General features: G+C 42.9%; 1 protein-coding gene across 4 annotated transcripts in view; it reads right to left on the bottom strand.

Moving 5' to 3' along the window:
- The window catches only part of REPS2 (RALBP1 associated Eps domain containing 2), a 155791-nt gene extending 131059 nt beyond the window's left edge, over positions 1-24732 (bottom strand). For 3 of the 4 annotated variants that reach the window (XR_009555183.1, XM_060234023.1, XM_060234024.1), the window contains exon 1: positions 24429-24660. Coding sequence is in view for 3 of the 4 variants with exons in the window: in XM_060234023.1 (XP_060090006.1) it covers positions 24429-24635 (207 nt within the window). In the remaining variant the exon portion in view is untranslated. Of the gene's footprint in view, positions 1-24428 lie in introns of all 4 variants that reach the window. The other variant, XM_060234022.1, reaches the window with a different exon arrangement.
- Between the last annotated feature and the right edge of the window lie 634 nt (positions 24733-25366).

Raw genomic sequence — 25366 nt, 5'->3', positions numbered from 1 at the left:
TGCTTTTCCTTTCCACATAGCCTATGTAATCTGTTCCCCTTAGAGACTGCTGTGGCATCTGCCGACCGAGCTAGTGTATCATCTCATGACCAGCACATGTAGGAGGTATTTATGGACACCAGATACTGAGTCCCCCCCACCCCCCGCATCTATTAATATTAAAATTTTAATCTGTATTTTTTGGTGGTATTATATTTATTGTATTAGGTTTTTAAGTTCTGAAAGCTGCCTTGAGCTCGCTTGCAGGGAGGGTGGGATATAAATTTAATGATGAAATAAATCTCAGTTTAAAAACACATTCCAAATAAAACTAGAAGGCAGCCCACAGAAATCAAACCAATTAACTAAAAGTCAAATGGAAGAGCTCTGTTTTGCTGGTCCTGCAGAACCCTGATAAATCCTGCAGAACCCATGTAATAATTTGACAGCTAGTTCCACCAGGATGGGGCCACCACAAAGAAGGTCATCATCCTGGTAGATGCCAGGTACCACAAGCAAGTTGCAGTTGAAGAATGCAAGTTTTTGTGGGGGAACATGTCAGATGGGGTGGTCCACCAAGTATAAACGGTCCACCCAGACCGTTTAGGGATTTCTTCTGTCCAGTATGTTTCTGTATATTGGGTCCAACAGATGTGAAGGGTGCCTCTTGGCTAGCACTTGACATATTACAATACTCCCTCATCCTTCCCCAGTTCATTATTTCAAGTGGAGGGAGAGGTAACTCAAGGATGTGCAAATATGCTGCTTTAAAAATGCTTGGACATCCCACCATAAACATAATGGGAAAGCCAAGACTGAGAGCTGATCCAGAATTGAACTTCCACACCTGTTCAATGTTTAAAGCATACCGACAACTAACTTCAAACTCCAGGTGAAGCATTCATTGTGACCATTCTTAATATCACATTTCTCTTGACCTTAATGATGGAGAGAAGCCTGTTATACACACCTGGAACAGCACAAGTTGAGGCTATAGCATGGCCATCTAGTCACTATTTCTACGGACAGCCCATCACCCACTCCAATGCTTCATTCCAAAGGGCAAGAAAAGACACTGCTGGGCTAAATGTCAGTCCTGCACTGAATCTCAGGTAATCTCAACAGACTAAAACGTGGCTTCCTTGTTTTGGAAACATGTTTAAGAATTCCTGTCATTAACTAATTTTCATTTCCAGTTTTATTTCTTTCCTCTACTCTACAAAACAAAAAACAAAAAAAACCCGAGTCTGCAAAAATCTAGCTAAAAGAATTCCAAAACTAGAAAACAAAGTGTTACTGTGACTCAGTGGAATGACCCAGGACTTCCAAGTAATGTAGAAAAGGAAGGGAATGTTCTTATGGTCTAAAGCAGGGTCATTTCTTAGTAGGAGAAGTTGGGGTGTGTAAAAATTTTGTACCAGTTGCCCTCAGCTTGCTGTCTTTTTTTTTTTTTTTATCCTGCTCACTTCTTTGTAATTGAAAGAAACTTCTCTGGATTTTGCTGGCAAGTACTACACTGCTGTGCCTTCTCTTGTGTTGCTAATGCTGTACTGGGGTCCAGTAGAGTTTGCAGTTGATGCTTCCTATACGGCTCATCTTGACCCCCAATGGAGGTGGCTTGAGAGAACATGCATAACTCCTCTCATACCCCAGGACATGAAGTGCTTTGAATCCTGCTGTAACAGCCTGTGTTGCTGCCACCTGGGATCTACAGTGCTTTCTCAGCAGTCTGCCCTAGGCACAGTCTCCTAGTGGGGTGAGAGAAGTATATGCCTTCTGTGCTGCTGAAGGTCCAAGACAGACTGCAGGAAGCATCTCTAAAGCCTACTTTAAACCCACAGCAGCAGTAGCAGCACACAAGGTGGCGAGTTTCTCCTTATCAGAGTGCAACAAGGCAGGTTCCAGCTTGTATGTCTTGGCTCTTGTGATGGTGGCCTCTTTTGGTGCCACCTGTGATCCAAGGTACTTTCCTTGTACTTCATGTTGGGGCCTAGTGGGACAGCATAGAAAGAGGCCACTTGGGATGACTCAATATCTTGAGCTGGCCCTAAAGCCAAAATCCTAGGGCTGCCAATACAGCTACAGAATTGCCTATTTTTTGAAGGAGGCGCAGGCAAGAGCACCGGGTGTTACTGGCCAGGGTAGAACAGGGGTTTACCATCTAGCACCTTAGCTAGAATATCACATCTAATGAATAGAGACTGGTAAAGCCAAAAAGGCTAGATTGGGTCAGGACTGACTCCAGAAGGGTAGAGAATCCCAAGGGAAAACTTATAAATTATCAGGAGATGTGAAGAAAAGGTCTTCTTCTCTAGGCTCATCTTCCTTGGATGGGAACAAGCCATGAAGGGCTAAGCTTTTACACAGCAACTCCATCATGATTATATTTTGTGGGACAATGGGGAGAAACCCCTAAACCAAACAACTGAGTTAATCAAAGATTTTTAAATTGCTGTAACCTCAGGAGCTGATAAATAGCCTATCCTAATACCAGTATTTTTTGGAGATGCTTAGAATCAGGGTAAGAAGACCGCATGTTTTCACCTTTTCTTTATAACCTTAGTCAGTCTGGTGCTTGTTATGAGTCCTGTGTGGGTTTTGTTTTTATTAAATATTGTTATAATCTGAATGCCTGAAGCTTGATCTCTGTGCTCAATCAGTGCTGGCCCAACTGTGCATAGCACCCTACGCAGGCTTCCTGTCCACTGCCCCCCTGGCCTTCGCAGCGCCACAATGCTTGGCTCCCCCCACCCCACCCCAGCCACCTGCCTTCCCTCCCTCCCGGGCATTGCAGTGCCTCCCCACGTGGGAGAAAGCTTCTCTCCCCTCCTTCCTGGAACCAGAAGTGAGGGGGAGCAAAGCCTTCTCCCACACGGGCTTCAAAGCGTTAGATGATGTGCCGGCTGCAATGAAGCCGGGAGGGTCCAGCCTCAGTGCAGCGCAGCTCGGCATGCCTCTGAAGAGGAGGGGGTGATGGAGCGTGGCTGCATAACAGCACCGGGGAGGGAAGGTGGGCAGCAGCAGCAAAATAGGTGGTTGTTGTGGGCACCGGGAGGGGGGAGCCCTCCTCCCAGCACCCTAGGCAACCGCCTAGTTTGCCTAGTGGATGAGTCGGCCCTGTGCTCAATCCACATCTAATTCTGTCATGCTCTCCTAAGAGGGGAAGGATGAGCATGAGAAAATACAATAGATTGCCTATATGCTAGATAGGTGCAAAGCAGAATGTGCAACAACTAGGCAGAGCCTCTAACTGGCAATGCAGTATTGAGTGCTGAAACTATAAAGCCTCCCAGATTTGTTGGGGCAGGACTTACTACCCAGAGAGAAGTTGGATAAACACCATTTGTAAGTAAAGGGAGAAGAAAAGCTGGAGTGTCATCAGGCAGAGACCCAGGACAACCACAAAACCCAAGGGAATGAGGTTTGCAAGTCCATTTCTCACAGGTATTATAAACAGTGGCAAATAAAAGTGAAGCTTCCTAGCAACACACAGACTCACTGGATACAAACCATGCTGCTGATCTAACAGAACATGCATTTTGTTTCTCTAAGCTCAGGCTAGTAATTGGTCAACGTGTGTTGTAAATTGCCAAGTGGATACTGAGCACAGATCCATGCATAACATATCCCACCTCCTCCTTGAATTCAGTGCAGTGGATATATACATGTGACAGCTCTCTCTCTGGCTCTCTCTGCCTTTCTAATCTACAGAATGGAAATACCAATAGCTCAACATAGAGCAATGTATTACAAGGGTGACCCACAACACGGCAAAGCATCCTGCAAATAACATACAGTTACGCTAACTTGAGCACAAACTTACATGCAAGAAAACGAGCAATACAAAAAACTCGTGTGCACCCCTGTACTTAATACATGAAATGCATCATGAATAGGACTTATGGAGGAAAGGAATTTGGGCTATAAAAATAAACAACTATTTCCTCTACTAGTGTTTTTCCTCTACTGATGTATTAGCAGAACTGTGCTTCATCAGTTCCTCCTGTGGACTGCCAGCAGAAGCAGCTGTAATTAGGCAAGACAAGGAGCCCAGAGGAAGCTTGATAAGGTGGTGAAATGGGAATGATGACAATGAGTGAACGCAAACAAACAGCTTATCATGGAGAGCTTGACAATCTTATTACTTCAACAGAGGCTTAATGCTGTTTTATATCACATGTTACCATACGTGATAAATCTGGTGTTCCTTACCAAGTTGAAAGGTGCCACCCACATGACCAAGGTTGAAAACACTAAATTTCACAGCTACAGTACTTTTCCCTTCAGAAATGGCTTTTCTTCCCTGTTTTTGTCCATGACATTTAAATTCTTCTTGTTATTTACATGTTTTAATTAAAGTACTTCCACAGAGGCTGATTCCACACAGAGAATTCTACTTATTTCAGCCACCCAACATGTGGATTTTCCCTCTCTCATTTCCACATTAAAATTATCTTCCATTTCTGCACAAGTCATGCATGGCCTATTATTTCCACAGTAACTAAATAAAAAATAAAATTTGTTAAATCTGATTGGTGGGGGGACATTCCACAATGCTTCCCATGTTGATACTGCTGGGGCAATCTTTTTCTTGCTATTGGAAAGGGAACGTACAGTTTGTGGTTGAATAAAAGGAAACACATCCTTCATCTACACTTCCAGTGAACTGACTGCCTTAGTTCTTTTGGGAGGGGGAGGGGGGCAGGGCTATGGCATAACACAATATTTCTAGATGATGGCAATTCAAAACAAGGGAGCTCACGGTGGGGTGGGGAACTGGCAACAGTTTTTGTTCAGTCTAGCATTGAAATGGAGCCCCAAGAAAGATGAGGTGGAGAGAGTTTATCGTTATTATTTATTGGACACAGGGTTATACTATAGTACAGAATAAGTACAGTAGTACAGTACAGTAAATGCAGTAGCATAGTACAACAAGACCACATAAAACCAGGGAGATTGGGGACACAGTTGGCAACAGGTGTCCTGTTCAGTGCTTCAACAAAGTCCAAATATATAGAAGGAGAAAATTCATCATATAATGGCAGAGGGTGGAGGGGATCTACCACAGTGGTTTGTTCAACACCACAACTGAATGTTTTTTTTTTAAAGGGGGGGGGGTTGAACTGCACTGTTCTCAAGCAGCGCCGCTAACTCATTATGGCAGTATGACAGCAGTGTCTTGGGGGGGGGGGGGAAGGGATGCAATGGACATCTGGTGTAAAAGGGAAACCATTGCTAAAAATGGTGAATAAACAGATTACCCTGTGCCATCTGGAATCTCCATTGCAAGTGCAAAATGACCATCAGTTACACCGGCAACACAACCACCACAGAAAATCTCCCTCATGTGGAATCAGCAGTGATGCAAACAAATAGGTTCAGGATTCTGAAAGGATACAGTCATATGCTAATATAGGTAGTTAAGTAAATGACCAAACAGATGCTGACACTGGAATTTTCCAAAAAGTGACAAACCAAAAAGAACAAGAATTTTGCTTTTTCAAATTAAGGCCATAGTTCCAAAGTTACATCTTTGCATGTCTACATATGTGCGTATGAGATCTAGTGTTAAGTGGCATTTTCAAGGTACATGGTAGGGAGATTGCCCTGAACTGCATAGTCCAGGTTAGCCTGATTTTGTCAAATCTCAGAAGCTAAGCAGGCTCAGCCCTGCTTAGTATTTGGATGAGAGACCACCAAGGAATACCAGAGCTCCTATGCAAAGGCAGATAATGACAAACCACTTCTGCTCATCCCTTGCCTTGAAAACCCTACAGGGTTGCTATGTCAGTTGCAACTTGATGGTGCCAAAAAAAAAAAGAAAATAAAAAGGGACATTACAATTTTTCACAGTGCCGGATTAGTGCACATGTACCTGCTACTTATGCATTGCTTGCATGCATAGAAAGAACACAGACACACAAGGCCTGTTATACCTAATCAGCCAGATTTTTTTTGTGTAAAATTTAACCCTTTTGTTTTAACTACCCCATTTCAAATGTACTGACAATGCTTCAAAACATTTGTTTTAGAAACAGCCAGAATTTTTCCAGAGATGTTCTTAAAAGTACTACCTATTCAAAACTTACAGGAACTGTTTTACTGTAAACATGTATAAACAAAGCTTTAAAATTCTAACCAGAAAAATGGTTGTGTGAGAAACTCATGGTTATCCTTCAAGTTCAACCTCATAACATGTGAGCACCATGAATTTAAAAAAAACTAGCTATAGCTGGTGATGTCTCTGTTTGTGTACTACAAACATTTGTGGAAACAAAAGTTGCTTGCTGGGTGTAACACTTGCCAGTGATCAATTATCATGCCATAAAGGCTAAGATTGGTTAAGAGCTAAGAGTGCTGTGATCCTGGCAGCACTCCAAGTAACCTTCTCTTGTTGTTTGTTTAACCCAGTGAAGAGGGAAGCATACTGGCTTAATTCAGATGTCATGTAAGAAATCCCCAAAGCCATTATTTGGAGGAGTAGGAATGTGATGGGGACTTAAATATTTTCCCTCCCCTCTCATCTGCCAATTCCCTCTTTTCGTTCCTAGTGAACAGTTTGCAAGGACATCTTTATCTGACAGCTGCTGCAGTTAGTGTCTGCTAGGTTGCTTCCAAATCATATTTCCAAGTGGGCTTGCCTTCCCACTTTGAGAGCCCCACCTCTGCTCTTTTATTATCTATTGCAGACAAAAGTTAGCTGTAAGCAAAGATAAAAACCTCTGCCTCTGATCTGAGTTAGGGACAGCCAACCATAACCCACAAGTCAAATTCATCCCATTGTGCTCTTATATTTGGGGCTACCCACTATTAAGCAAGCCACAGTAAACAGTTTGGCAACAGTCTCATTGATAAGGAAAAGAACAAAGGTTTCAAGCTGTAAGAAATCGATATTCTGTATTTTTTGGCCATATATCTTTTCAGTTTTGCATGCATGTCACACTGAACATATAACTGTATATATTAATGCTATTAATTACCTGCAACACATAAAACCTACAGTGATCTGTAACTGTGAAAGACTTACTGAGGTACAAGAGCAACTATTAGGAATTCAGTTTGAGTTGGGGCTGCTAAACCCAGGTTCATTTTTGAGGTTCATTTTTAGCAAGCAAATTGAATCTGATGGCCATGTTGTGGTAACTACTACATATGCGCACTGAAGACAATACTATGTTATTTACATCTGTCTTTATATAGTTAATCAATTTCAATGTATTGTGTCTAGTGCATAGTTTCCACTGGCCAAAGGACATCTCTGCTAGCAGACAAATAAGGGAGGCAAGTTTCCCACTTCCCTGAAACCTCAATACATTATACGCAGTACTGCTCCTGGGAGCGGTATTTTTGGGAGGAATGCAGTGAGCCGCAAATGGAGGCAGAAGATTTCTATGAGCAGAGCTCTGCTTGTGGTTTGTTGCATCCAAACCTATTGCTACTGGATGTCTGAGGGTGCATTGAGTAGTCCACATCTTCCAAAGAGACAGAATTATGAGCACACACATTCACTGATAACACTGTGAGAATTCAGGGGGTGGGTGGGTCCATGAAGTACTGTATTACCATCAGTACTTCTATTCAATATGCCATTAACAGGTCCCATTCTAAAAGACTTTCCATCCCAAGGTTTACGTTTGTACAGCAACATAGACTTCTGCTCCCTATTTTAAAAACAGAGTGATCCCTGAGAAAAAGCTGGCCTAGTGTATGTGTGACTGAGAGACAGGGAGGGAGGGAGAGCTACACGAAGGCATCATATATGCAACTTCTGCCTACAACTCCCACAACACCACATTCCATTCTACCTAGAGTCCAGATTGCCAGTGAGCTGATCTTCAGTTTGCCATTTAATAGCAATCAAATATAGTCTAGTCTTCCACATAGCCAAGAATAACACTGACTAGGCAACAGTTTACCTTTTTTAAACATTTCACTGTAGTGTCATTTTATAAGCAGTCCTGAAGAAAGGGCTGCTAGCCCCTAGTCATAACTACAGGCCTCTCCAAATAGGAGCACCAGGAGACATAAGTTAACTGCATAAGACTCCATCTTATTTGTGCAGGAAATGGGCAAACCATTATGACACTGCTTTTAAAATAATGTAATTTATGGTAACTCTGACATTCTAGGACAAAAGCCAAATATCTGCTCAGTAAATGATCATTTTTATAAAAACCTTGCCTAATGTTGCTGTAAGTTAGAGGTATAGATCTTATGCCCAACTAACAGTGGCCCTTTCCTCCAGCACATGAAGCTTCTTATGAACAAAGAGTCCCTTGCTTTGGCAGAAAAGCTACTTGGGAAAAAGGAAAGCACCACCATTAGTAGAACAAAACTGCAAGGTTCAACACAGTTATAATTCATTACCCTTTTAAAAGATTATATGCTATTGTGAAACAACAAAATTAAGTTGTTTTTGTGATTACGAGAGGTACCAACCCTGCTGGTACAAATATATATTCTGTTTTAAGAAAGTGAAAGAAATATTTTGATAATTATTTATCCAGAAGCCTTCTCACCGTTGCCCCCCAAGCTTCAAGAATACAGAGCATCACTGCCCCAGACATAGTGTAGACAGAGGGGAAAAAATGCATTCAGCTTCTTTGCTGCTTTTCTATTATCCTTTAGTAACCTTTTTATTCCTTGACAGGGCCGGCACTGGGTTTTCTGCTGCTGGAGGAAGACCCTAGCTCAGCGCCCCCCCCAATCTTTTAGAAAAAAACATGCACGCATGGCACAATGACATCATAAAAGTGACGTCATTAAGCAGCCCCCCCATCCCCCTGTAGCTTCCACATCGGGGTGGGAGAAGCTGACAGTTGTGTCCTGCGTGCCTTATAAGGCACACAAGCTCCTTCCCCACTGCAAGAAGGCTGGCTGGGGGGGGCGGAGGAGCCGATGATCGCCTCCCGCACACCTTGCAAGGTGCGCAGAACACAAGCCTCTTCCTGGCTCAGCCTTTCTGCAGCACAGGAAGGCTGATGGGGAGGGCAGAGAGCTGACAATTGCCCCCCACACGCCTTGCAAGGCTGGACACAAGCCTCTTCCCTGCTCAGCCTTCCTGCAGTGCAGGAAGGCTGATGGGGGGCGCGGGAGCCGACGGTCACTTCCTGCACACCTTTCAAGGCACGCGGAACTCAAGCCCAGGCCCGGCTCATGGAGTGGCACCCTAAGCAGCTGCCTACCCAGCCTACTCCCACATGCAGGCTCTGTTCCTTGATCATTCAAGGGCGCCACTGGCTGGTTTTCCGCTACTAATGTATTTAGGGTTGCCAAGTCCAATTCAAGAAATATCTGGGGACTTTGGGGATGGAGCCAGGAGACTTTGGGGGTGGAGCCAGGAGACATTAGGGGTGGAGTCAAGATCAAGGCTGTGACAAGCATTACTGAACTCCACAGGGAGTTCTGGCTATCACATTTAAAGGGACAGCACACCTTTTCAATTCCTTCCATAGGAAATAATGAAGGATAGGGGCACCTTTTTGGGGGCTCATAGAATTGGACCCCTTGGTCCAATCTTTTTGAAACTTGGGGGGTATTTTGGGGAGAGGCACTAGATGCTATACTGAAAATTTGGTACCTCTACCCCAAAAAACAGCCCCCCCCAGAGCCCCAGATACCCGCAGATCAATTCTCCATGATTTTCTATAGGAATAAATCTCCATAGGGAATAATAGAGTTCCCAGCAGACATTTCCCTGCCCTCCCCCCGCTTTCTGACGACCCTGAAGTGGGTGGAGGGTCTCCAAACCGGGGGATCCCCTGCCCCACCTGGGGACTGGCAACCCTAAATGTATTTGAAGAAATTTTTATTGTTGGAGATCAAGATATTGACTATGATCATAGATCAGAATAAAACAAAGAGATATCAAAGGAAATAATATAAAACTAGATAAAAACTAATAATATAAAACTAGATTAATAGTTTGCTTCTCAGCCTTTTGGCTAAGATCAAGTGTAGTTGTTGGTCTTTATGCTTTTTGCTCTATGTTCCTCACAGTTCCTTTTTGCCTGTCTGATAATCAACTTGCACTCTATTTGCCACAGCCTGTGCTCCCTTTTATTTATTTCATTTGAACAAGCCTTTCACTCTTAAAGGAATCCTTCTTACTTTTTACTGCTTCCATTACTTGTTTGTTAACCTATTTGCATCTTACATCTACTTGTATCTTTCCTAACCTGTGGTATACATTTTATCTAGGCTTCTAGGATTGTAGTTTTAAATACTCTCCAAGCTTCCCAAAGGAATTGATTTTCCTTACCTTTCCTTTCAGTTTCTTCTTCACAAGTTCTTCACAAGTTACCCTTTCTAAAGTTAAATGTGGTTCTGTTGGTCTTTTTGAGCAACTCCCAATTTACATAAATATTGACCTTAATAACCTTATGGTCACTGTTCCCAGCTGGTGCTATCACATTTAAATTTCTCACCAGTTCTTGAGCATTACTCAGACCAAGTCCAGGACTGCTTCTCCCCTGGTAGGTTCTGTAACCATCTGCTCAATAGGACTGTCATTGAGAGTATCTAGAAACCCAGTTTTTTTCTCCTGACTTGAACACATATGTGTGGGTAATTAAATCACATATTATGACACCATTATTTTGTCTAGCTGCTTTCCTTCATTCTTTTGCTATTTTTAAACCATCTTCTAACCTTTAATCTGGTGGGCAATAACAAACTCCCAGAGTTAAACTTCCTTCAGGCACATTATTTCGACTCATAGTCTGTCTGTAAGTTTACAGTCTTTCTGGACTGTATACCTTCTCTGACATACAGAGCCGCTCCACCTCTGACCCTTCCATCCCTATCCTTCCAATATAATTTATATCTAGGAATTACTGTATCCCAATTATTTTCCTCATCCCACCAAGTTTCTAAAATGCCCACACCATCTATGTTCTCCTCTGACACTAAGTACGCCAATCCTCTCCCATTTTCCTATATAAACATCTATAATTTCCCAAGACACATTAGGCATGCAACCTTTCTTCCATGACCTCTAGACCTTGCCAAATAGTCAATATTGCTTGTCACTAGCTCAGTGGCCATCCCTAATTCATTTCCCTGTAGAACTGTGATAGCTAACCCTTTATCTCTTAGAGATGATCCCAAACCAGAGACATTTCATCTCCTGTTAACTTTCCCCCTAGATTTAGTTTAAAAACTGTTCTGCCACCTCTTTGATGTCAAGTGTCAGTAGCCTGGTTTAGTCTCAGGACAAGTGGAGGCCATCTCTTTTGTACAAGTCCTGTTTGTTTCAAAAAGCATCCCAGTGCCTAACAAATGTAAACCTTTCCTTCCTACGCCACCATCTTGTCTACACATTGATACTCCTAATTTGTGCCTGTCAAGCTGGTCCTGCTTATGGAATAAGAAGCACTTCTGAGAAGTCTACCTTGAAGGTTATAGCCAGGGCTATTTTTGAACAGGAACACACAGGAATGCAGTTCCAGCTGGCTTGGTGTCAGGAGGTGTGGCCTAATACACAAATGAGTTCCTGCTGGGCTTTTTCTACCAAAAAAGCCCTGGTTATAGCCTTGAGTCTCCTGCCTAGCAGCCTACATTTTTCCTCCAGGGCCACATGACTACACTTCCCCACTTTGTTTGCCAACATGTATCATGACCACTGGCTCCTCCCCAGCACTATCTACCTGCCTATCTAGACCATGTGTAATGTCCACTACCTTTGCACCAGGCAGACAAGTCAACATGTGGCCAGTACACAAGTTTGTCAACCATCTATCTACACACCTAAGGATCAAGGAATACTCCAACACAGGGTTGGCCAGCGGTAGCTCTCCAGATGTTTTTGCCTACAACTCCCATCAGCCCCAGCCATTGGTCATGCTGGCTGGAGCTGATGGGAGTTGTAGGCAAAAAAAAATCTCTAGAGCTATCTTTGGCCACCCCTGCTCCAACACATTTTCAACTACAGAACTAACTATTGAATCACAAGGATTGAATCACCAACTACCAAGAGCCCCCCTCTCTCCCTGCCCAGGGATGATTCCTTGGTGCGAAAGGATACCATATACTTTAAAACTTGTGAAGCTTTTTTCTCCCTGTAAAAACATAAAAGCCATTTCACTATTGTTCCACACTAAAAATGGAATCTCATTACTGAACCTGAATAACTGAGTAGATAAATTAAACAAAGGTTAATTTAAAAGTAAAACAAGAAAGAAAGACACAATCAAAGGAAAGGTAAAATCCTATTCCTCCCTGCTGGCCCTTGGATTTGCCTTTCTTAATCCATCTATAAACTCCCCTCCCCTTCCCTCCTTCAGGGTCCTCCTGATTTCTGACCACCTCAACTACAATCCTCCTGCTCCTCTCAGAGGTAGGAGGTGTGGCACCCTTGTTCTCTTTCTGCACAAGCAGTGGTGGCAACAATTAGCAAAGTGCCCTTGGAATCTAGCAGATATTTATTTCATAGCACTGGAAGAAGGAAAAACACACACACTATCTTGAATAACATACTGTACCATACTGAGCAGATTTACAGTCTAAGTCAGCTGAAGTCAACAGGCTCACAAGGGTGTAGCTCAGCTGAGGACGACAAGTCAACTATTCAGGTGTCCTTTACATTTTCAAAAATTTACCTCATAATTAATAAACAATTTACAAGAAAATGAATTATACAATTAATTCAACAGTCAAAGAGTCAAACAACTGGTTAAATTTTTTAGAACAGAAAGTAGAAGACAAAACATGCTATGATTTTAAAGGCAAAAAGCTCTTGATTCACTGAATGTCATTGTTGTATCTATGGAAAATATTAGCCCATATTTATTTCTGTTTATTGGTTTTATAGTTGTTTAGCTTTAACACAAAAAGAGTTCCCCCTCTTCTTTCACAGAGCAATATTCTGTAATCACAAAATATGTAGAAATGTTATTTTATGTTTATAGTTTAGGCATTCCTCATTCTCATTCCTGAGGTATTGTATTCTATGCTGTGAGGTACTGTTTTCTTTATTATTCAGCAACTAAAAGGATCTGAAGTAAAAATAAAAGGCACGATCCCACTACAGTTTATGACTTTTAATAATCAGTGATTTCAGTGGGTGAATTAAGTATGTGTTTTAAGTCTCTGAGGGTTAAACTCTGAGCCTCTGAGGTAAATGGGAACTTCTGAGAACACTTAATTTTTTTCCATACATGTGTTGAGTTAATCTCATATTACATTCAGCACAAATGCAGCCATATTATACAAACCTCACATAAATCCAGGTAATGGTTCCTGGCTTCAACTCCAAAGTGAATGTGCGTTGACTCTTCCTTAAAATTGGCTGTATGCACCTCAGGCAGGCTGTACATGTGTTCTCTGTAACATGCGAATTGGGCTAGTATTGCTAGCTAATGGAGATACGGATCAATGAGCACATAGGACATCTTTAGCCAGTAATGGGAAAATCTTACCTCAGCATGTGCAAGTCTACTTCAAATTGTGGTCCAGGGTATCAACCAACATCCACAAACTATGGTCCAGATCAGCATTATACAGGCAAGCACCAGCCTCACACAACCGTTCCCTGATATACTATGATTTTTCCTTCCTTCCTGTTTTGTAACAAATCACAATGTTCCATTATATCTCAACTACCAAATTATGGTTTGTGTTTAGCCTCTAAGCCAGAACTACAAACTACAATGAAACGATGCCTTACAATTCAAATTCTGAGAGCAAACACCAGCCACAGTTTGGGAATTCACTCTAAGAGAAAACTAAAACTTGGCAGAAAGGAAGGCATGAGAAGAAAAGAGAACAAACAATATTAAGGTTTGCTTAAGTTAACACCAAACTATGGCTTAACATTATAAGGGTGTGTGTTTATTACACACTTGAAACTATCCAATAAATAATTGGGCAAAATGAGTGCTGTTAGCTTTACAGAGCCTCTCAAGCTCTTTTTAAGGCCTTTGTTCATTCAAAAATCCAGCCTTAAATCATTTTGGTTTTATTATCATTCTAATTTTCATGGTTCAAAGATAGATTTTAATATTGCAATAACTTTCAACCTAAGTTTTAACATTGAAAACATCAACTAACCTATACCCTAACAGATCAACTTCTGTTTGGAGTTTTAGAATATTTCTCATACTTGGGTCCAAGGGTCCCAGCGTGTCCACAAAAGTACTCAAGGGAGTTCACAAATCCTTTCAGTACAAAGTGGAAAGACTTTCTTTGTGCCCCTGTGGCTAAAGTAAAAACTGAGCCTGCTTAGCTTTTTAAGAATGGGAGCAGGGACTGTTTGCCTGAGAAGAAAAAGATGGAATTGGCCTTCCCCCTTTCAAACAGCAATAATTCCAACAGCAGCCACCACACAAAATCACAGTTTCCAGATCACCTATGAGGTCTACCTACAGCACACATGTCTTAGTAACTGGTAACAAATTGTTTAGCTCTAGGACAATTACTTGAGTCCTGATGCAATAATAGTTACTTCCAAAATAAAATACTTTTTACTCTAGCTTTCAATGCAAACAATTTCAGCATACAGAAAAATATCTATGTTCATGGACAGTAGTAGCTAATGGAAGTTTTCAACAGAATACCAGGCTACCCATTACCTTCATTTTTTCTATTTTTCTAAGCTGCACTGAAAGTCTGTTCAAAGCTCAGGCTCCTTACCACCCCTGTTCAGCTGGCCTCTAGACAGAATTTATTAATCAATAAGGAAGCCTCTTAGTGCTGTTGGCACAAATCCCTTTCCGATCAAGGACCAAGATTGATTATAGAACTTGAATCTGATCAAATTGTGACCCTACAGAGTCAGCTACCCTCCAATACCTTACCTTAAGGGCCATGAATTCCACACTGCAGCTTCCTTCATAGCCTTTGTCCACACAGGTTAAATAACCAACATAGCTTTTGGGTAGTCAATTTAATTTAGAGGAAACCTGGTAAGCATCCTATCAGCAGCAAAGATACAAACAAAAACTAGATGCTCAATTCACTCCTCTCTGCCTTTTCCATTGTCTAAGGGCCAACCTAGATGTGATATGTCCATGCACCTGATCTGTGCATGCTGCTGCCATTTTAAAGGGATTTTAAAATGTGCAGTGGGTTGAGGTGCTCTTGTCCCACTGTCAAGCCTTTTCAAATGTCAATATGTCCATGGGGAGGTATATCCATTTCAGCAGCTGAAAAGGCTTGGGTGGGGGGAGAGGAACAACAATGCCACAACCTGTCACTGCATTTTTAAACCCCTATGAAATGGCCACAGCAGTTTACAGCATTGCCAGGCAGCTTACAATATGGCGGGGATGTTATGGTAGAATCAGTTTTATGTTCCAGTTTCTCTATGTGACAAAGTAGATGCATTTGTAGTACCGCAACACCTTAAAAATAGGCCACTTTGTGCCAGTTGTATGTCCACTCCCCATGCAGATGCCTAAGTTAAACCATGTTGATATATGTCCTGCCACCATAAACTCTCTCATATAGATATTCAGTCTATCTCTTAAAGAAGTCACAGTTAAAATATACTACATAAATGGACTACCAGAAGGAGATTCAATAACAAAAAAAGCAATTTTCAAAATATTTATCTTAGCATAATACTTCCTTCCTCTGAACATGGGGCAGATATTCAAGCTACAGCTGAGAGACCATGTGTAAGAATTTCCTTCATCTTTTTTCTGAAAATTGCCTTTTTATGTTTCAAAATTATTGCTTTGCTGTGTACAAATTAGAAATCAAATTATTGTGAGTAGGTCCATCACTGTTGCTTTCCTTGTGGGAATCAGGGTCTTCATGGTGGTAGATGCTCTCTCCATGGGACCTAGCTGTCAGGAGATGGCTTCTGGACAGCTAGCGCTCTCTCTCAAAAAAAACAAAAACAAAGCAGGGCTTGAAGAAAGCAACAAATGTCTCCCAGCTGAGAAGAAGCAACAGAAGCACATGAGCATGGAAAAACAGCAGTGCTGAATTTGGAAACCGCACTATTGAGGATTGGCTGGATGCAAAGCACCTGCAGGGTATCTGAAGGAGTGAGCAGTGACTCACAAAAGCTCATACCCTACCATAATTATTGTTAGTATTTACGATGCTACTAGTCTCTTGCTCTTTTCTACTGTGGGGTCTCTCTCTCTCTCTCTCTCAGAGGATCAGAAATGATCTTGCAAACTTGTGGCCCTTCGCCTCCACACTTTTATATCTGTGAATAAGCAAATATTTGGCACACTATCCATCTCTAGTCCTATCCCCTCCAAGAGAAGGGAAACTCCAGAAGTGCAGGTATTTTTCGCCACTTAGGGTCGGGGTGGGGGGTGGGTAGGAAGCATGTTTACAGCATTCTTAGTCATGGCAACTAATACAGATATAAAAATATCTATAAAAACCACAACTAAGAGAAACTGCATTCTCAGGCACACATACTCAAATCAGATTATCATTTGTAGGAAAGTCTGGCACAGCTTTTTTTTTTGTCATGATTGTGCCCATGTAAATGCCTCAAAATGCTTACAATCTAGCTCAGCAGTTCCCATTATTTGGACACCTTGTGCTAATGGCAACTGCAATGTGTGGTAACCATAGTAACAAGTCACCATAAAGATAAGTTAACCAGTTAGGCATACTGGAGGAAAGTAGGGTAATGCTTCAGCTTCCTTGTTGTCAAAGGGAAAAATACATTCCTAGCCTAGACCTGAAGTATGAATGTATGCAGCTCCCTTACTCAGAGTCAGGTGATAGGCCCATCCAGCCCAGCGCACCAGCTGTTCTCACAAGGTCTCCAATGACTCGAACAAAGATCTTGCCTAGCTCTGCTTCCCAATATGCTTTTAACTTTTGATGTCAGAAACTGGACATAATACCTTTTGCTGGTATAGCATATCTGCTACTTGTAAATGGTGGCTCTGTCTTCCATGTAGCATTTTGTGAACAGAACTGTAAAATGAAAGGCTTAAACTTACAAAATAATTATTTTCTTTATTACTTCTATAATAACACATACTCACCACATACATTATCTTGTTCTAATCTTTCTTACAGACCTGTAAGGTAGGTCATTACTCTAAGAATCATAGAAACACAAGAGTCTGAAGGGGCCAAACAGGCTACCTAGTTCAACTCCTTGCTCAGTGCAGGAGTACTTACAGACTGCCAATGATGAGGAGCTCACTACCTCCCTAGGTAGGTGATCCCACTGTTGAACAACTCTTATTGTCAAAAAGTTTTTCCTACTATCCAGTCAGTACCTTCCCACCATTAATTTAAACATGCTATTGTGAATCCTATCCTCTGCTGCCAACAGGAACAGCTTATAGAGAGTAATCATGTCCCCCCTCAACCTCCTCTTCTGCAAACTGAACATTCCCAAGTCCCTCAGCCTTTCCTCATGGGCCCCTCATCGCTCACCTCTGCACTGGTTCTATTCTATCCACATTCTTTTTGAAGTGAGACCTCCAGAAATGCACACAATACTCCAGATGTGGCCTGACCATTGCAGTGTGACTATGACATATTGTTTTTTGGATGTTATGTCTCTGTTGATACACCCCAAGATCACATTAGCCATTTTTGTCGCTGCATCACACTGGCTGCTCATATTTAACTTACAGTCCACCCATACTTCAAGATCTTTTTCACACACACTGCTACCCAGTGTATCCCCCATCCAGTATGCATTCCTCATTTCTGTTACCTAGATATAGAACTCTGTGCTTGTTAAACTGCATCTTGTTCACATCTGCCCACTCTTCCAGCATGTGCAGATCTCATTGTGTGTTCACTGCTCCTCCCAATTTGATGTCATTCAGATTGGTTATAAAAATACTGAAAAGAACTGGGCCCAGAAACTAGCCCTGTGGCACCCCATTGGACACCTCCCTTCATTCAGATGACATGCCACTGACAACTACTCTTTAAGTGCAGTTCTCTAACCAGTTCCCCATCCACCTAACTATCCTAGAGTCCCATCCACAGTCCTCTAGTTTAGTCATAAGAACATCATGGGAAACCCTGTCAAAAGGTTTACTGAAATTGAGTACCTATACCAATCTTAGAAGCTGAAAGAGACTGATTTGCCTGAGGTGAGTATGTGTGTTTGTGGCAAAGGTTCGATTTGAATTGGCAGTCTCTCATATCATATCATTCTCTTAAACACAATACAACGTATCTTTTGAAATAATTTAACTTTCAAATCTGCTGAACTTTATGCCCCATTGAAACCAACGAAAGAAGAATTTGTTATGAATACAGCAGATGATTGTGTTCCACAATGATTTTATCTTTCCTCATAAAGACATTATATGCAAGATATGAGACTATATTACTATCAGCTACTGAGAAAGAATTTGAAACTAGCTGCATATTGATTGCCAGTTGCTGATGGTTTACTGTTTGCCCACCTCTAATTGCTTTGTTTGATACTGCCATAGAGAATTTATTTCCTATGCAATGGATTTATAGCTATACTGGAGGATTATTACACATACTTATTTGAGCATCTCTGATGATACTGTAGAACACATCTGATTCTGACTCACTTCACTTTTTGGAGCTATGCTCTTTGTAATAATACTTTATTTTATTGAGTTTTATAAATCTGTACTGCATTTATATTGTAATGTTGAGATTTCATGAAACAATTGTATTTGTAATCAATAATCTACCATTGTATTCATAGTATATTTATTGTATCAAGAAATAGATATCGATATTATTGTCCCATGGTGATTTTCATTGAATAGTTGATTTCTAACACACCGCGGCCACCAGTGGTTGCTTGAACTTTACTTCCCTACAGCACCAATATGAAACTAAGTAATTGTCTACATAACAGCGTGCCTGTTGTCTGTGACACCTCTGCAGGTGCACATTCAACCTATGCTGTGCAGACTACACTGGCTGCCAATAGAGTTCAGGATCCATTTCAAAGTGTTGGTTCTAGCCTCTATGGCCCTGAGCAGCCAGGGACCAACATACCTGCAGGACCACCTCTCCCCTTAACTACCCCAAAGGGCCTTATGATTGACTGACCAACATCTACTGGTAATCCTCAGTGCAAAAGATATTTGTCTAGTTTCAAACAGGGCCAGGGTCTTTTTGGCCATGGCCCCGGCTTGGTGGAATCAGCTCCCCATAGAGATCAAGGCCCTGAGGGACTCGTTATAGTTCTGCAGGGCCTGTAAAATTGAGCTGTTTTGCCAGGCTTCCAGTTGAGGCAGCAGATGTCCACTGTGATCAGTCCCTTCTACTCAAGATGCCTATTTCCAACTATCAGCTCAAACTGCCAAGAAATTGCTTGGTTGTCTGGCTCTGACAATCTGGAAATCCACTGACCAGACCTGATTGAAACAGACCCTGGGTAACACAATGCCATCTTAATGTGCTTACTGTGGTTTTAACTGTAATTTTTAAGATTTTGGTTTATTGTATGAACCCTTACATCGTAACCCACTCTGAGCCCACTTCGCTGGGATGGGACAGAAACTGAATAAATAAATAATTTGTATGCATGCATACTTCTTCAGGCATGGAATAAGGTACAGTGAGCAGAGCTACATATAGCTGGTGGACAGTGGTTTAGAATGCAAAGTGGTACAAAGTTAAAATCCAATGGCAGAATAGTGAGATTAACAAATTGAGAGAACATTTGGTCTGGATAGCATTTGTGTGGGAAACCAATAAAACAGTAACATGTCAGAATGTGCGAATGTCTGTTAATTACTCTATTGCTAGCAAGCATGGGCCAAAATTAGGACATTTTGGTGGTGGACTCCTACTTTGTTCTATTGCTACAGACCAACACGGCTGCTCACCTGGATCTAAATAAATAATTGTGAGACACAGAAAAAAGAGCAAAACTCAGAAGACTGGAGTCCTGCAAACAGAAATAATTCCATTAAATATGTGCTTTAGAGAGGCGATTACAAACTTGAGCTGTTGCTGAGAAAGCACAGGATGGTCTTCAACTAATGGTCTCTGACCTAGTGCCAGTTCAGTAGCATCCTACCAACAATTCAGTTCCATAAGGGCTCCCAGGAGGGACAATCTGAGGCTCAAGTTACCCTCTTAGTTGTTGAAAGCCTCAAGATGTGCCTGTCTTGATTCCAAAGCTCAGGCTGGAGGATGCAATGATCTTCAATGCTGATCTAATTTCTGCTGCCTCCATGTCCCTGAACGAGGGCTGCCTGTTCTGGGTTACATAAATACCTGTAGGGCAGGGTTTGGGGAGAGGAGGGACTTCAATGGGGTATAATGCCATACAGTCCACCTCCAACACAGCCATTTTCTCCAGGTGAACTGATCTCTGTCATCTGGAGGTCAATTGTAATCCCGGGAGTTCACCAGCCACCACCTGGAGTCTAACAAACAAAATAAAAAACAGGGAGAGGCTACGTATAGAGATTGCAAGAAAATACCAAATGGTATTGTAATCCCAAATTACTAAAAACACTAAAAAATATATCACAAAAATGTTAGTGATAATATCAAAACAAACACTACTAAATATAGACAATATCAAGTCCCTCAGTAAGTGTGCAGAAGTATACAATGAAAGATATTCAACAAGATATTGGCATAAGCCTCTCCAGGGGTCACAAAGACTTTTCAAATCCACTGTGCTGATTCAAAAGGCAGAAATAAAAAGTCCAATGGTCCCACAAGGATCCAGAAGAGCCAGTCCCAACTATAAGCAGTTGACTATTTACATGGCTTGTTTCATGGAAAACGTTCTCATTATCATCACAATTCTATGAGTACATAGTAGGCGAAGATTTACAAATGGCACATGCTCCAGAGTGTCAGTCACTACAAATTTTGTGATCCCCACCCCACCCCGTGTTTATAGTAATTTGCAATTATGATACCATTTGGTATTTCCTTGCACACACCACCTGAAGGCCAGCAACCCTGCTTGGAACTGAGCTGCTACTATCTGTACCACTAATATTCTCATTATAGCATAAGACAACAAGCAGAGTTCTTCCACAGTACAGGATTCCATCTTATAAATGTTAAATACATATTCAACCAACAACAAAAAAACCCTCCAAAACTAACCTCATATGCCTTGACTTGGATGATTCAGGCTACCCCGATCTCATCAGACCTAACATTTGGAAGCTACAGAGTGTTGGACCTGTTTAGTATTCAGATGAGAGACCACAAAAAAAGCCCAGAGTACTATGCAGAGGAAAGCAATGGCAAACCACTTCTAAACGTCTTGTCTTGAAAACACTGTGAGAGGTCACCATAATCAGCTGCAATTTGATGACACTTTACACACACATACACACCCTTTATGTGCAACTTAAAACAAAAAGCATGCATATCTGCAAATATATTAAAACCAGTGTGCTTTTTATAAGCTACTAATGCAAACCAGATTCCATAGCAAGATGTGCAAACTAGCACGACTTCTGCAGAGATAGCAAGCACCTGAGAAACAATATAGAAACTGCTAGCAATGTGTTGTGACAGAAGTTTTTCATTATATCACAAGACACAGGAAGAGGTTTTCAGATAGAGGAAGGGTGTCATTTCAGTCTTGTGGAAAGAGTCCACCATTTCTTTCTCCCATGTACACACTGATTTAACTCTGTGGAGGAAAAGTGGATTATACCATATAGGAATATTCCACACATTCAGAAGTCAAAACAAGGCCACTCAGAAGTACAAGTTCCCATTACAGTCACAAGAAACAACAGTCAGTTACCAGGGAAACAACAGAGACATGGATGTTAGTGCTATTCAAGCTTGACTAGTTTTACCTGGTTTCCATTTCCCAGACATGTCGTTTGTATTTCGATATGCAACAAGTGGTTTTGAACATCACTTCTTAAATTCTTACAAATGAACCCTTTTCTCTGCATGTGAACTTATTTGTAGTCTTGAATTCAGTGTCAGCGCTGTTCCACAGTAATGAGAGCTAGTGGAGCACAGTGTTTAGATTCCAATCTAAGAGATCCAAGTTCAAACCTCTACTCTGCCAGCTAAGCTTTCTAGGTAACTTTGGGCCAGTCCATCTACCTTGCAGAGCTGTTGCTATGTGGAGAAAACTCGCTCTTTTACAAGTTTGAGTAGATAAAAAGGTAAGGTAGTCCCCTGTGCAAGCACCAGTCGTTTCCGACTCTGGGATGACGTTGCTTTCACAATGTTTTCACGGCAGACTTTTCACTGGGTGGTTTGCCATTGCCTTCCCCAGTCATCTACACTTTCCCCCCAGCAAGCTGGGTACTCATTTTACCGACCTTGGAAGGATGGAAGGCTGAGTCAACCTCGAGCCAGCTACCTGAACCCAGCTTCCACCGAGATTGAACTCAGGTCCTGAGCAGAGCTTAGGACTGCAGTACTGCAGCTTTACCACTCTGCGCCACAGGGCTCTTGTTTGAGTAGATACGTAGGTACAAATGAAAAGCACCTTCCATAAAACCAGAAATAACTTCTCCATCCAGCCTCTTTTCAATTGCCCTGATCCATTAAAATAAAATAAAAAACAGGGTAAAGGAACATGTTTCCACAAGTGGTCTGCACAGAGTATGCCTGCAGAAATAACTTCTCCATCCAGTGTCTTTTCAATTGCCCTGATCCATTAAAATAAAATAAAAAAACAGGGTAAAGGAACATGTCTCCACAAGTGGTCTGCACAGAGTATGCCTGAAAGCCATCCACGGGGGGGAAGGGAATAACTGTGGCATCTGGCTTTCATCTACCCTGTACTCTGAGGCTGCAACCCTAAACCTACCCGATCATGTATAAATCCAGATAAAAATCAATGGAAGTTGCTTATGTAGGGTGGGAACTGTATCTTGTCACATTCACTGAGTCGTGTGTGGTCTCATTCCTCATGTAGAACTGGGAATGGGGATATTACATGCTGGAAGTTATTTATAAACAAATAAAACAATGCCGGGATAGCACCCTGTGTCATCTGCATGCTCTCATGTACACTCGTCTTCCTTGTTATACAGGATAGGGCAATGAGATGTGGTCTGGGCACATTCCTTTCTCTCCTCTGACAGCTCCCATTATTTTTGAGGCTAGGCAGAAGACACAAGGAGGCCTCTCAGCAGGTGCGCTGGGCCTTCAGCTGCGTCCAAAGTTTCCTCAGATCACAGCAAAGAGCTCTAATCCCCATACTGAACATAAAACTCTGCTTTTCGCTTGTAAGCAGAATGGTATGTATGAATAGTTCTATTCACCTGCCAAAGGTCTTAGGTCTTGAATTCAACCCAGAAAAAACAAAACAAAAAAACAAACACCAGAAGATCCAACTATTAGCGTATCAAATTGCAATCTGCCTCTACTGATTCAGATATTAATAAATTGAAGATGAAACAGCATGTATTAGCAGGCAATTGTTAGTGTAACATGCCAAAAGAAAAAAAATTAAACAATGTTAGGATCCCAAGATTTTGAGATGGGAGCAGACATGTGCTGAAAGAGCTACAGGCTTTTTGCAGCTGGTAGTGGAGGAGGTATATAGTAAACAACAGTAAACAGTATTCCCAATGCCTGTGCAGCTGCAACAATTACAATAGTTTTCATGTGTTTTCATCTCCCTTCGTGTGTTATTCAGAGGAAATAGAGGAAGTGAGATGATGAGACAGCATAAAAATAAAAGACTCTCAACAAACCTTGATGGAAAAAAGAGAGCAGTTAACCAGTAATACTTTGCCCAATAAACAGCATTTAAGAACCAGGCATCGATATACGGAATACCATATAACTTTGTCCAATGTAATTCCCCCAGCATTTGCTGATTCTGTAGCAGAGCAGTAGTATGAATTGCAATGGTGTGACCTATCTTTTTCATCAGGAATTCCTCTATCTCTCAAAGACCAACCAACGAGATCTGTCAAGGAGCCAGAGTCTATCTTTAACAATCACTCCATATTAACTTCCGTACCTACACTTTGGCAGCCACAAATATGTCCACTAACACTATTACTTAGGGTGAACGTCTAACTTCTCATTTAGCCTTGAAATAGACGTGAGGGAAAGGGGGTGGGGGTGGGGAGCACCGCTATTTTAAAAGCAAAAGCGATCAAAACAAACTTTCAGCCCCAGTGACAGCACTCTGCCTTCTTCGGGTAACTGAACAAAGCAGGAGCACCTCTAAGATCAACAAAGTTTTATTCAGGACGTAAGCTTTCGTGTGCTCTCTAATAAAACTTTGTTGACTCCTGCTTTGTCCAACTGTTTCAGAGCAACACGGCTGCCCTCTTGGATTCTTCGGGTAATGTGTGTGTGGAGGGGGAGCTCTTCAGAAGCGCCCCTCAGCTGGTGACATGGAGCAAGCCAGTCAGCCAGTGCCGTCTTCTCTCCTTCCACTCCCAGACTCGATTTGTGCTTTCCTGAGAACCCTAATTATTCTCCGGGACGCAAGCAGAGCCTTCTGCACATTCCCAGAAAGCCTCTCTGCCGCCTTCTCAGCGCTGTGGTGGGGGGGAAACCGCGAGGCTCTCAGCGTCGCCCCTGCCCTGCCGCCCGCTTACCTGATGAAGCGTCTCCGGAGGCAGCTGCGACGCCCTGAAGAGCTCCGCCACTTTGCTCCCCCCAGCGGCTAGGGCTGCTCCTGTTCCCGCCTCGGGCGCAGTTTGGCCGCTGCCGCGGCAGCAAAGCGAGAAGAGCTCGGCGTAGAACTGCTGCTCGTTCCCGCCCAGGAAAAGAGCGGCGGTGGCGGCGGCAGCTGGCGGCTCCATTGGAGGGGACGAGGCGGGAGAGCGCCCGAACTCCTCGGCCAGTCAGCCGCCGCCGCCGCAATGGGGAAGGTGCCGGGCTTGGTGCTCCTCCTCCTCCTCCTCGGTGCGGAACGGCTCGGGCTCTGCAGCGCGGCCGCCGCCGCCGCCTCCCCCCACCCTGCGGCAGGCAAGAGGAGCGCAGGAGGCAGCCGCCGCCGCCGCCGCTTCCAGCAGAAGGACGAGAAAACCCTTCCCCGGGGCACGTGCCCAAGCGGCGCTCCGGCTCTGCTGCAGCAGCCGCGCACCTACCCGGAGGACGAGGAGGAGGAGGCGGCCTCTGTGGGAGGGCTGGCCTCTCCGGCGGGGGTGGGGAGGGAAAGGGAAGGGCAGCGCCAGACCACTGCGGGGGGGGGGGCGTCCTTTGGGCCAGGTGGAGAAACTCCGCCTCGCGGTTGCTTGTCCCGGGGAGGAGAAGAAAACGGCTAGGGAAAGGAGTGCCTCTGAACATCTGCAGAGTCCCTTTGGCGCGCCGCCGCTAATACCCATGCTCCTTCCACAAGACCCTCGCATTCCTTCAGCGCAGCCTTTAGGGTGGGTCAGGAACACCCTCTGAAGCTTCCTTGTTCGAAGCACCACCAGGGGGCTGTGCGAGAGAGGCATCCTCGGGACAGGCCGGCTTGCTTCCACTCGGCAATTACTTGCCCGGAGGCGCTCCAAAGCCCTGGGAGGAAAGGCCAAGCCAAATGCTCCTT

This window comes from Heteronotia binoei, chromosome 3 (assembly GCF_032191835.1).
Source record: "Heteronotia binoei isolate CCM8104 ecotype False Entrance Well chromosome 3, APGP_CSIRO_Hbin_v1, whole genome shotgun sequence".
Classification (NCBI taxonomy): domain Eukaryota; kingdom Metazoa; phylum Chordata; class Lepidosauria; order Squamata; family Gekkonidae; genus Heteronotia; species Heteronotia binoei.
This window is presented reverse-complemented; position numbering and strand designations above follow the sequence as displayed.